Genomic DNA, 14,008 nt, shown 5'->3' with positions numbered 1-14,008 from the left:
TTGTGGTAAAACAACGTGTGCATTATATTTGTTGCATTCACACATAAAATCTAGTCTTTGAACAGCTTCCTTCCTTTTCTTGTCTTTCATAGAACCAGCTAAATCCAGTGCCACTGTGGTGGTAAAGACTGTTCCTGCAACTTCCCCTCCTCCCCCTGCCGTAATGATGTCATCCATGAAAGTGCCTCCAATGAAACTAGCCCCCAGTAAAGCCACAACAGTGACACATGCACAACCTGCCCCTCCACCAGCATCAGCTCCTGCTCCATCTTTAGCTAAATCTGCCTCTCCAGTAACCGTCAAGCCTGTTGTGCAGGTTGATGCTGTTAGTACAGCTCCCACTGAGCAGGCTCCCGTTAAGACCTCAACAACTGCCCAAGCCACGCCAGCCAAAGCCAAGACCTCTATTAGCATCAGTGTGAGCAAACCCCAAACAAAGCTGACACCCCCACCTGTTGTTCCACCCAAACCTCAGAGTCCTGTACATACTGCCCCCCCGATGACCAACAAACCCCCTTCCCCTGTACCACCATCTGCACCTATCATAGGGAAGCCTATTTCATCTGTGCCAATGTATGTGCCAGCTGCTACTGCTCGTGCTACTCCACCTTCCCAAACTACTTCCACCCCAACAACCACTGCCCCATCAGTCACTCCTGCAACCATCTCCCCACCTGTGGTGGTGGTGCAGAGTTTAACACCAGTGTTGCAGGGAGGGGACAGCCACAGTACCCCATCTGGAAGGATCACCCCATCAGGACGGATCACACCTTCAGGACGCAGGACCCCACTGGGAAAGCCCGGAGAGGGCTCTCTGCGCCAGGGAGTTCCACAGAAACCATATACATTCATGGATGAGAAAGCAAGGTGTTTTGAAACAGAGCTATAATATACTTGTCATTTAAGTAAAACTACCCCATATGTTGATAACGGCCCCCTTTGGGTAAGTTTGGCATTTTGGTTTTTGTAACCACAAGAGTCTCCCCCTGCAGGCTGTTAGAAAGAATGCAGGTTTAATACACTTTCACATTGGCTTAATATTCCATACCATGACGATATATCCATCTTTTATATAAAATATACAGTTTTATATAAAAGGGCTATCAAGATGTATCATTATTGATGATACCTGTGATATAAAATACTGTGTTTATGATACATTAATGATATTGTAAATAATTGTGTAATTATTGATTTTGTAAACTTTTCTTTGGTTCATATTGCAGAGTATTTCTCCACCTCCCTACTCTTGTATTAAAATTTCATTTGCCAAAAATAGAAACAATAAAAACACAGTCAAAGGTAAAGATGAGATTTATTTATAGTAAAATTATTATTATTGTCATTCAAACTATCTATAGATATTGCAATATTTTTATTATGAATTCTTAGAGATATGATAATCATAAAATGATAATGTAATATTGTGACAGCTCTATTCTGAAACATAAAATATGTTTAAATGTTAAACATTCAGTAATAGCTTTTAATTATCAGATTTAATTGAAATAAATAAAGATTGGAAAAGCCATTGAGCGCTAGTCTTCATTAACAGCAATGTTGAACACATTAGGAAGAGGAACCAAATAAAATCAAACAATATACAAATACAATTAAATAAGGATACAAGTTTCAAACAGTTCATATCTTCTGTGCTTTTTCCTGCTGGAATTTTTATCGTTTCCTTCTCATGCAGGGGTCGGTTTGGTGTGATCCGTGAATGTCGGGAGAATGCCACGGGCAATCTCTTCATGGCTAAGATTGTTCCATATGAGGCAGACAGCAAGCAGGCAGTGCTGCAGGAATATGATATTCTCAAGTCCCTTCATCACGACAGGATCATGGCTCTACATGAAGCTTATGTCACACCACGCTACCTGGTGCTTATTTCTGAGTACTGCAGTGGGAAGGAGCTGCTCTACAGCCTTATAGACAGGTATAATTTAACCACATAGACCATTTTTAAGGCAATCCATGGAGAGGTGCCCCAAATTGTTCAATAAAAGCTGTTTTATTGTGTTTCTTAGATTCCGTTACTCAGAGGATGACGTAGTGACCTATATCGTGCAGATCATGCAAGGTCTGGACTACCTCCATACTCGACGTATCCTGCACCTGGACATCAAACCTGACAATATCATTGTCACCTATATGAATGCCATCAAGATTATTGACTTTGGAAGTGCGCAGACATACAACCCTCTCTTCCTGAAGCAATTCAGTCCTCCTGTTGGAACACTGGAGTATATGTGTAAGAATTCTGATTTTCAATGCATTGCAATGGGAATTCATAAAAGCTGGTTAGATGTTGGGATCTAATGTAAAAAAGAAAATTATGACTCAGATCTGTAGTTGAACTGCAAGTGTTTTTCAGCTCATTGTTTTGGTCTTTTGACTTTCCATTCAGTTTTGGCATGTTTACTTTCTTTAGTATGCATTACAGTCACTGCAGACAACTCCCACATAAAAATGAAAAACCTGCCTACCATTAAACAGCCATATCATGAATCTGCAGAGTTCCAGACTGTGTGGAGTGTTTAAGGAATGGACCCTAATACGGAAGCTAGAGACCAATTAAATGAACCAAAAACAAGCTGTTTAATGAAGCTGTTGGGAAAAATTCAGGATACACAGTCCATTAATTAAGTAAGTAACTAAAAATCCAAAGCAGGGAGTTGACATAAATCAAAGGAAACTAACAAGGAAGACACAAGGCAAAGACTGAGGGGAAGGACAGGACTATTTATACACATGAAACAACAGTTAATCTCAATCAAGACAAGACAAAAGGAATGAAGTAAAATTAGAAACATGACTCAGGAGGCTACCAAGTTAAAACAGAAAATGAGAAACAATAACCAAACAGGGAAACACAGTCACAAGCATGAATTTGACATTGGAGCAAAGCCACAGGATGATGAAACATGAAACACTGAGGGAACAAATAAACTCTAATATAAACAGAAACTGAAATTAAGAACAAAAAGACTGAAGAAAACTAAGCCAAGTACATGAAAAATCAAAACATGGACAATAACCAAGTAGATGAAATATGATATTAAGAATTAATTAGAAACGTAAACTTCAAAAACTGAAAAACTGTGAGAACAGGGAACCAGCAACATTCTGTGTAATTACTTAACATAGTGAAGCAATAAAGAGCTAAAAAGTCAGATATTTATAAGTGAACAAGGACTGAAATTGTCATGACGTGCTGTGCAACGGGCAGGTCATGGACCCGAAATACAGGGTGTTAACTGAAAGGCCAACTTTAATGATGAAGTCTTTTCCAAACACACTAGACAGAGATGGGCTGGAAACAGGAATACAAAACTAGCAGCAAGAGCAGAACACAGAACTCTGGCAGAACACAGCACTAGGAATGAGGGACAATGTGACAAAGGACAAGGGGAGACTGAGACAATATACAAACACAAGATAACGAGAGGATGGGTGACAGGTGGGAACATAGCTGGGGTGATACCTAAAGACAAGATGGGGGAAGAGGAACTGAATACAGACACAAAAGACAAGAGACCGACAAAATAAAACAGGACTAACTGAACATGGGGACAGAAATGTAGACTAGACTCAACTCAGGAAGGCAGGCCATTAACACAGTGTGTAATGAATGCTATTTTTATCAGCCGCCTATATGTAAACAACATTAGCTAAAGTCATACAGAGAAAATATTTTGTATGTAGCTACAGATAGCAGGATATATCTAAATGGTCAAAAATCAGTAATGTAACTCAGTTCCTTTACTGATCAAGAACTGTAGTTCAATAAAGGCAAGGGCTGTTGTCTGTAAATCATTACTTTTTGTTCTACTAGTGCATATCTACAACAGGGGACTATTTAAGCAAGTAAAACAAGCATAACAGCATTAGTTGACTTGCAGTGTTAGCCAGCTAGCTAGCTTAAAAGCAAGGAGAAATATTTGAGTGACGCTGACCAAACAAGTTGAATTATTTAAAGAATTTAAGTATTAAAGCATTTAAAGAATAGTAAGTACAGATTTATGTTATAGTTTTTCTGTGCATAGGGGACAAAGAAACGAGGTAGCATGGTGGCATGGTGGTTAGCACTGTTGCCTCACAGCAAGAATCTTCTGAGTTCAAATCCACTTTCTGGCCGGGGCCTTTCTGTGTGGAGTTTGTAGGTTCTCCCTGTGTCTGCATAGGTTCTGTCCAGGTATTCTGGTTTCCTCCCACGGTCCAAAGACATGCACTTAGTGGGGTTAGGTTAACTGGTGATTCTGAATTGGCCATAGGTGTGAACGTGAGTATGTATGGCCATCTGTCTCTCTGTGTTAGCCGTACAACAGGCTGGTAACCTGTCCAGAGTGTACCCTGTCTGTCACTCCACAGCAGCCGTGGGGTGAGAGGTTAGCATCTCCAGTCAGCTCACAACCCTGAATTGGATAAATGGAAGAAAAATGAGATGGATAGAGAAACAATCTTTATGTATATTACTGTATGCAATCTTTTCTTTGGCCATTTATCAGGAAGAAAATTACAAAATGTGAAAAAAAAATAACTAAGTCAAAGTGATAAATGAAAGCGCTTTGTAGAAAGTGTCATACAAAGATTATTTACAGAAAGTAAAGGCTATGAATCTTTTCTTGCAGCTCCAGAGATGCTGAAAGGGGATGTTGTGGGCCCTCCGGCTGACATCTGGAGTGTAGGCGTACTGACTTTCATCATGTGAGTATTGCTTTCACAGCTTCCACCCTCTAAGTCCTCTTTAAATAGAAATATATTTGTATTCTTTATGTAAGATAAGGTTTATGATTAAGAATGGTCTGTTGCATTTGTACTTATAATTTCAGGACATTTATGTAATATTGATTTAATTCACAACTAACCTAATGAATTGCAAATTAGCAACTTTTGTTGCACATTGTTGACATATTGTTTTCCAAGTGTGAAATCTTCTTCCTGATTTTCCAGGTTGAGCGGCAGGTTGCCTTTCATGGATAATGATCCTCAGGAGACTGAAGCCAAAATCCAGGCAGCAAAGTTTGACCTCTCCAAACTTTACCAGAATGTGTCCCAAAGTGCCTCTCTGTTTCTTAAAAAGATCCTCTGTAGCTACCCTTGGTAAGCTAAACAATCTAATATTTTAATTTTTGCCTTACTTTGAAAATACGGCCAATTTTTATTATTTGTCTCCCTGATGTTATCCTCATCAGGGCCCGTCCATCCATCAAGGACTGCTTCAACAACTCTTGGCTTCAAGATGCCTACCTGATGCGCCTTCGTAGGCAAACTCTCACCTTTACAACTACCCGTCTCAAGGAATTCTTGGCTGACCAGCAGCGCAGGCGAGCAGAGGTGGCCACCAAGCACAAAGTTCTCCTGCGGTCTTACCAGAGCTCGCCACAAACCCCCACTAGCCCTGCCACACCGAATGTGCCAGCGTCACCCACTGCACCTGTTACCCAGTGAAAACAGCTTCCACATACCATTTGGCAGGATTTTACAGTGGGGTGTGTGGTGGAGTGAACATCCTCCAAGAGACAAGACATGAGGCTACAGTGGGGTGGTCCCTCCAGATCTGACCTTAACTTGGTCAGAAGAAGAAAAACTCACAAAACCAGCAATGGCTGTGATCTGCAGAAAAATGATTTCTATTTCTTATCTGGTTCTAAAAAAGAATTGAATGCATTAAGGAACTCTTTGATAGTTACAAGAGCCTGACTGCATTTTGTATAGTGTGAACTTTGTTCATACAGGGCAGGATGTTGTCTTCAAGTTAGTACCTCAAGGTTTGTAACTTTGCAAACATTTTGAATTGATTATTTCCTTTCTTACTGTTGGCTCTACATTGATAAGAGAGGAAATACAAATACAGTGTGGTAACCTGCCATGATTTAGTCAAAAAGCTAATTTAATTCCACAGCAAACAGTCCTCAGTACAACTTTACAGTAAGGGGTACCCCACACAACTCAAAGTACATTTTAAAACAACAGATACCTTTGCCATTGGAGCACATCTACAATATCAGTCTATAGTTTGATATTTAAATATTTCCTGACCAGAATTTTCAATGCGTTATCATCTCAGGGTATCATTTAATGCTGTTTTAGTCAGATGCCACCAGCATCTCTCTGTTACGCATGAGGCGTCTTTTGGGGCTGCACCCTTGCAACAGCTGGGGCAATACTGGCTGCAGAGAGGTGACAGCTGTATTTCAGAGAAATTAGGTATTAATGGAGGCATTGTGGCAGCATAAGTCAGAACTTTAGCTTTCACACTCTAGTTAAATTTAGTTTGGGGGTAAAAAATTAAAGGTGGAGAAGTGGTTAGCATGTTCGTTTCAGAGCAAGACGGTTCTGGGTCTGAATCTGCCATCATTCTATGTGGAGTTTGCATGTTCTCCCTGTGGCTGTTTGAGGTTTCTCCAGATGCTTCCTCCCATAGTCCAAGGACATGCTTGTGTGTGCCTTGTCTTTCACCTAATTACAACTTTTCTGTGATCCTAAATTGGATAAGTAGCTAAGAAAATGGATGGGTGGATGGGTAAAATATGCACAACAGTAACCCTGCACATTGAAAAATGACAAGTCGTAAGGCAGTCCTGTCTCAGAACTTGTCTCACACTGCCATAACCCAGTGTATGAGGGTACAGATGCTAAATGATGCCTTATGTGTAACTCAGTCGTGTCTGCAGCTTTGACAAAACAGCATTATTGGATGCCGAGGTAGGGAGAAAGAGTTATAAATGCATTTGATTATGTCTAATTCTGTGTGCTTGATTAAAAGTCCTCTACAAATGCACAAACTCAATCCAGTATTGGGTATAGTTGTGGTATAATTGTGCTACATCAGTTTTTATACCGTTGTGGCACTTCAGTGATTTTTAAGATTGTAGCAGTTCCAGAAAGTACTTTTTTGTTTGTTTGTTTGTTTTAAAATATGTATTGAGTTCAGATGATACTCTGGTGGCTTCTCTACAAGGGCTAATAGAATAGGACACTTTAAAGGAGTGCATTTTCCCCTCATGTTCTTAAACAGCACAGTAATGATGATCAAAAGCAGAATTTATTTTTAAAATTTTTACTCTGTTGTTATCTTTGAGCTTCCATACAATCTGTTTTCGTCCCAGTGATAATGTGGACAGCATCGCAGGGCGAACAGGCACTGGTTTCTTCACCACAAATAAGCTAGAAACACCCTCATTGGCTTCTAGTTAGACTAAACTCTTCCACTCAGACCAGTTCGAGATGCTCAAGCCACAAAGAGATATTCATGCTCATTGCTGAGTTTTTAAAAAGGAGTCTGTTTTAGACATGTATAATGAAGTTTTCCTAAGATCAAAAACACCTAATCAAATCTGAAAATAAATAAATATATCAGGGGATTAAAGGTAAACTGAAGCATTTTAAAAACCCACTGGTAGTACTGAGATTCCCCAAAGTGCCCTTAAAGAGCATTAATCAGCAAAAAAAAAAAAATAGCTGAGAAAGAATGTTAATGAAAACATTGTTGAGCATATTAGTCCTTATTCCAGTGCTTTCAATTGCTAACAGGTACTGCTTTGAGAAAGCAGTTTGCTTCATTTGTTTTTAAAGAAATGCAGACTTAAGTGGCTAAACCTTTTTTATATATATAAAGATTTTAAAATAGCTAAGCTGAACCTAAATTATGTTTTGCTTCAGTTATGGCGTACATATTTTATGTTATACACGCATACAGGACATACTAATCCAGAGCCCCTGTAAAAGTAAGTAAAGTAAAATGTAGAAACCAGTCACAAAGTGCTTTACAGAGGTACTCCCAACCCAGTCCAAACCATAAAAAGCATCAGGTCACAAATAATAAAACCATACATCTCTAGGAAATCCAGTAATTCTCAAAATGTGAGGCAGGCCTTAAAGGTGGGGCATAGAGCCACTGCAGGTGGGATGTGGTGGCCCAGGGTAAAAATGTGGAACTTGAATTGATGTAATTTGTATTAAAAAAAAAGGAAAGAAACAGCAAGAGTTGGCAAATTTAAGTATGCATTTATTTCACTGAAGTTCGACCCGAATTCAAATTGAGGTATAAACTTTTTTCAGCTTTGAAAGTGGGGTGTGCCAGAAAAAGTTGTTCTATAAAAATAAATGTTTAGGTAAGCATCTCTACAAAATGTGAATACCTATATAGCACATAATGAAAAACCAGGCTGTTGTTTGTCATAAAGAGAATGTAAATGAGGTGGCTCTGTAACTGCTATATTATCAGAGAAACTACATAATATTCCAAATATTTCTTCGACAAATCTGGCCTCATATTCGAGCGCCTGCACACTGGCTCTAGCTTTAAACTGATCACAAATTCTCTCATTCTGTGACACATCAGTGGCTAAGTTGCTTTTTAAATATATGCTTTCCCCTTTTGAGCGTAAATGAAGTTTTCAGACCAGCATGTTTGATTTTTGAAGCTGTTGCTTTCACACGTACCGATATCAAGCACAGATTTGCACACTTAACACTTAAAGTGTAAAGCCTGCAACAGTTTGGAGTCATTTAAGGGCAGACTCGTTTAGTCACATTCAGATTTTCGGGTGATAAAAAGCCGCATCATACATGAAATCATGAGTTGTTTTAACGTGTAGTGAGTGACAAATTTTTGGTAATTCTATAAGATCATTTTACTAGTGCTTTATGCTCTAATGCTGTTGCTAGATAGATACTGCCCTTTTCTTCTGCAGCTCTTGTCTTCTTTGGCTCATTTTCCTATGCAGAGTATAATCACTGAGAGAGCTGTTTGAACCCGGAATGAAAACATGCAAGTCCAGCATGAAATGCAATGTTGCATTAAATTCTAAATGCCTGTGCAATATATAGTAACTTTATTTGTTCATCTTAGAAAATGAAATGACAGCTGTTTGTAAGCAGACAGCAGCGTTTAAAAAAAAAAAACATGAACGCTCCACATTTTGTATTAAAATCCTACGCTGTATTTTGTGGAATGTGTTGCAGTGCCTCGTGATGGATATTAGAACCACAGAGATAATAGTTTGTTAAATGAATGACTATTTCTTTATTTTGATTACATGAATGTGACCGCTTTGTGTGTGTGTGCATTTTGCAAATTGTTTATTTATTGAGTGACTGTATTTGTTACAGCTTCTGCTTTTTATTTGTGAAACTTCTGAATCTGGCATGGAAACGGCATGACCGGTGTTAAGATTATGAACAATAAAGGAAATGTGACAAATATGAGGATAAAAGTAGCAGTTTGTTGACTGAAAACTACACGTAAGATCATCTTGAAGCTGGTGTACACATTACAGCTGATTCATAACTAATTATTGAGTGTGGTAAATTCAGCCTCACACCACTCCCTCTGCATCACCCTGAAGACCAGCAACTATGTGCTTGGCTAAGAGTCATATTTCAGAACGCTCCTTCTACTGTAAAGTAATAACTGCTTCAGTGATTCTCATGAGTATTTGATCTGATTGCTATATGAGGATGGGAAAACATCTCTAGAACATGTGTTCCACATTTTTAATTAATGTTGTCATGTTGTTGGCATGTAATACCCAAAGAAGGAGAATGAATATGTGTATGAAATAATCCTTAAGGACATGCAAAGCCCCCCTCGATCTCTGCATATAAATCATCAGGTCTCTTACGTAGGTTTTCAGACTCTGTAGTGGATCTGAAACTGTGTGTATCTTTGAGAGGACCTCTGAGTTAAGAAGAGAAATTTCTGGTCAAACTAGTTTGGAAATTCTTAAATAAGAGCTTACTCTATGTGTCTGCTGCAGATGTCTAAAGTTAAGACTGTGTTGGAAATTTATTGCTACTTTTATCCAGGATATATACTTTTCCCTTAAGGTAGTAGTGGTTACTTGCTACTATACATATATTCCACTCATTGCCTGTATCATTCTGCCCTTAACAGCCCCTATACTCTCTATACTTTCTTTCCCCTCTTTGAACTTTCTCCCCTTATGCTCTCTCTCTTATACTGTCTATACCTTCCCTCTCCCTCTGAATTCTCTCTCCCCTTATATTCTCTGTGCTATCTCTCCCCTCTTTGAACTCTCTCCCCTAGTCACCTTTGACCCCTTACACTGTTTGTTCTTTCCCCCTCTGTAGGTGTCCTTATCAGTGTCATATCCCTTTCCCCACCATTAGTAGTAATCATTCCTCATTTGTGTAAAAGGGATTCACTTTCGTGTTAGTAGGGACTCATCCACATGTGGTAGAGTGTGGAGTTAGAAGGGGTCCTAACTTTGTTAATCACTATTTACATTTATTATTATAATATGGGGATATACTTAATTGTATTATTCATTACTTATATTGTTTTAGTGTTATTAGTTTTATCACATGTATACTTTGTATTGTTTTCACATAAGTGCCTGGGGTTGTTAATTATTTGATGTACCAGGCGCCACTTTTATGGCACGTGCCGATGGCCCACACACACCAGGGTGTTGAGAGTTTCTTGATGTTCTTAGGTCACTGAGGTCAGGATAGGACCTGTGTGAGTGTGTCTGGAGCCTTTGAAGAGTTCCCACTTAAGCATTGTCTAATTTGACATTTGAACCCCTGTGTCATATATCAGTCAAGTTAATGGCAGGTGCGCTGTCAAGAAAGAGAGTTTCGTGGGCCCCCTTGCAGTTATATAGCTGGAAAGGGGGGAAGGAATAAAATCTGGTTAAGTGGGGGACTGGTGATCTTGTCTTAATGGGTGTTTGAGTAGAAAAGGTCAACATTGGTGTCATCTGTTTGAACTGTTGTGACCTAAGAGCCAGACCTGTTAGGTACAGCCTTATTCAGGTGTCCCAAAGTGGGTAAAGAGTGGCCAGAAATTGAGGGGGTAAGGATCAAATTTCAAAGGGTAACAACTTATGCATATTAATTTGGGGTGGAGGAAAGTCCTGCGAACAGGGTATAATTGCCCTGTTTTTCGCCGTTGGAGCACTTCTTTTTCTTTGGCTGCGCTGCTTCTCTTTTTGCTGGACTAACTGCTTAAGGCTGTACACTCCCGGGAGGCGCTTGCTTGCTTTTCTTGCTTTTGCTTTCTATGTTCTGTAACATTTTTGTGGAAATAAAACTTTGAAACGAATCCTGCTCAATTCCAGTGGATTATTTCAGGAAAATGGATTATTTCGATTTTTGTGGAACTTTTCAAAAGAGTGGATTTAATTGGGAAATTTTCCAGCCTATGGGCCACCCATAGGATAAAAAGGTAAAAAAGGGCAACCCGAACCACGACCGACAACTGCACCCCTTCCGGATGCACACTGAAGATCAATGATCCTCAACTCCAGGATCATTGCCACAGGTATCAGTATCTTTCTATCCTGTTGGTGTCATCGTCTTTCAAGGAGGCTTTGAGGCACAAGGTGAAGAATTGTTTCAAATCCAGTGCTTGCTGGATTCCTTACCCCTACACCTTTCCGAAAGCTGACAGTCCAATAACATGCCCACTGGATGGATTGATTTGTCTCATGAAACCTATACTGTACCATGAACACCTTGAAGAGATTGTACCTACCCCAACAGTTATTAAGTCTGTTACCTCCAACTTTTTAGACTCACTGAATTCTTAATTCTCAGGTTTCTAGCCAGAAATTTTTTTAGCCTGGCACGTTTAGGACAGGGGGGAGCATTAGCATTGCTAATGTTAGAAGCTAAATTGCTCGCCAACTTGCTAATTGCGTGATGGTGAACAGTTAGGCCTGCTGGGCCTACAAACATAACCGGAAATTATCTCTGAAGTGTATGCAGGACAGACGCAGAACTCTAAGTCAGGCCTTATTAGATTGATAGAGCAAAATTTTTGCTCTCTATATTATTTTGCATATAGTCCAGAAGAGTTACACTTGCATATCACGCATTCAGAGTGTCCCAGAGTGCCATTTTCTTCAACTAATGGGTTTGCAGAAATCACGTTAGAAGTGTACACGACAAAAACATTATAATCCAGATGTTTTATTGATCCGATCAGCTGCTAAAAGCACTTTCCACATTCGAATATCCGTCATCACGCTGTCAGCATGACAAGGCCTCTCACAGCTCCTGGGATTTTATGTTTAATACGAAGCCCAAAATTGTCCTTTGAGTTCCTTTCTTCCTCTTCTTCCGCCTTGCGTTCACACTGGTTGCCATTTTGCTTTCTGTAGCCCCACGAAATCAAGCGTGAACAGGACCGTGGGAGATCGCATGTGCACATTGTGAACAAAACTGCCCGTGCCTGGTGGTACATTGCAAATTGCTGTGAAATAATAATATAGCACAGCGATCTAGTGAGAGAAAAAACCTGAGTCTGGCATTGGCGACAACGAGTGCGAGGGGTGCGCCTTCTCGTTAACTGCAGTGATAGAAGAGTTCCGATAGCGAACCGGTGAAAATCTCAGTCCGGTGCAAGACAACCTCAGCATGGCACAGCGCTGGCACAGGGTGATCAACCGCTGGCTAGAACCCTGATACTTGTTGGTACCTATGATTCTCATCTAGGTCACATAAAGAGCTGCGAGAGAAAGGCCCTCCTGAGATCCTGCAGGAGCTCAGAGATGTGCTCCTTGTCGAAGGCAGCACTGCAAAGCTGGAGTGCAAAGTCACGCTTTCCCATACCCTTCCATTGTCTGATACAAAGATGGCAAAGAACTGAAGGATAGTCCCAAGTGCCAATATGTTTTTGAAGACCCAGACATTGTGGCACTCGTGGTCTGAGATGGGGTTCTGGCTGATCTGGGAAAATACACATTACACTAGTGGAAGGTACAGTATAGGCTGTTATCTGCAGCTTGTATATGTTGTTTGAAGCTGGTTATGATTAAAATATCTCTTTATTTTATCTATCGTGAAACAAAGATTAAAAAAAAAAATCACTGATGAGAACTTTGACAAACATGTTTAATACAAAAGTTACAAAGGGCCTTGCTGATTACTGTAGAATCGTATAGCTGACAGAGCACATTCATTCTCTCCCAGTTCCAGCTAAGGTTTCTCAAGGCCCAGATAGCATCAAGGCCTAGAGAGGGGAAACAATGGTACTCAAGGCTGAAATAAGTGGAGAACCTCCTCCGGTTGTTGCCTGGACAGAGATGGTAAATTAAGTGATTCAGATCCTGGCAGTAATAACAGCTGTCTTCTTTCAGGGTGTTCTTTGATGTTGGAGACACCAACACAATGTTGACCATGAAAAATGCAAAGCTATTGGATGCTGGAAACTATGAAGTGTTTGTGGAGAACAATCTGGGCACAAGATCATTAACTAACAGTTAATAATAGGCTACTGTGCACTTAGACCTGCCATGAAGTTTTTGTGCTAGAGGGTCACATTGATGAAACTGTCCACATGTAACCAGTGCAGTCTTGATCACTTCTTGGCAAAGAATTAGTTGAGGTACTTGAGCTATCATCTCATCATTTGTTGATTTTAATGATTTACAATATTTTTATATTTTTAAGAGTTCATATAGAAATATATACTTGTCTGCATATCTCTCTCTCTCTCTCTCTCTCTCTCTCTCTCTCTCTCTCTCTCTCTCTCTCTCTATATATATATATATATATATATATATATATATATATATATATAAAATACTCTTTTTATGGACCTGCAGGTTTTCCATCAGCCGCTAGGAGGTGCTGCCTCAGCTTTGACGCTCCTACTTCCACTTTCAGTGGACTGTAAGTACATGATTCTCTGAAGCGTTGTCATTTCCGACTTCGCAAAATGATTTTTACGATTCTCATTACTGGAAACAAGTCAAATAAAAATGAAAAACTTTCTTGTGGGAGGTGGAGTCTTTACGGCAACAACATGGGGACTTTCTATGATCTTATGTGTGGCCGTATTAGACACCGTCCCTAACTTGGTCGGTTTCAAGGCCACCCCCAGCTACAACGTTATCTGTGAACAAACTTTTTAAAAAGTTTATCAGAACTCAGAGAAAGATAGTAAAAGAAACTGAAATGTTTTTTTTTTCTGTTACTACAAATACAAAAAAGAGGGAAAATAAGGTTTTGCTCGCGTCTGGGCTCCTAATTA

General features: G+C 39.7%; 1 protein-coding gene and 1 pseudogene across 1 annotated transcript in view; both read left to right on the top strand.

The window, feature by feature from the left end:
* The window catches only part of spegb (striated muscle enriched protein kinase b), a 40,066-nt gene extending 34,433 nt beyond the window's left edge, over positions 1-5,633 (top strand). Inside the window, exons 36-41 of the mRNA XM_030758041.1 lie at positions 93-867; positions 1,697-1,936; positions 2,028-2,251; positions 4,632-4,707; positions 4,954-5,103; positions 5,196-5,633. Coding sequence (XP_030613901.1) covers positions 93-867; positions 1,697-1,936; positions 2,028-2,251; positions 4,632-4,707; positions 4,954-5,103; positions 5,196-5,451 — 1,721 coding nt within the window. The 3' untranslated portion in view covers positions 5,452-5,633. The remainder of the gene's footprint in view (positions 1-92; positions 868-1,696; positions 1,937-2,027; positions 2,252-4,631; positions 4,708-4,953; positions 5,104-5,195) is intronic.
* Positions 5,634-12,390: 6,757 nt separating this feature from the next.
* On the top strand, positions 12,391-13,239 carry LOC115800618 (CAVP-target protein-like; annotated as a pseudogene).
* The last annotated feature ends 769 nt before the right edge of the window (positions 13,240-14,008 follow it).

The sequence above is a fragment of the Archocentrus centrarchus genome, chromosome 21, assembly GCF_007364275.1.
Source record: "Archocentrus centrarchus isolate MPI-CPG fArcCen1 chromosome 21, fArcCen1, whole genome shotgun sequence".
Classification (NCBI taxonomy): Eukaryota; Metazoa; Chordata; class Actinopteri; order Cichliformes; family Cichlidae; genus Archocentrus; species Archocentrus centrarchus.
The sequence above is the reverse complement of the archived record's forward strand: the minus strand, read 5'-3'. Positions and strand labels throughout refer to the sequence as shown.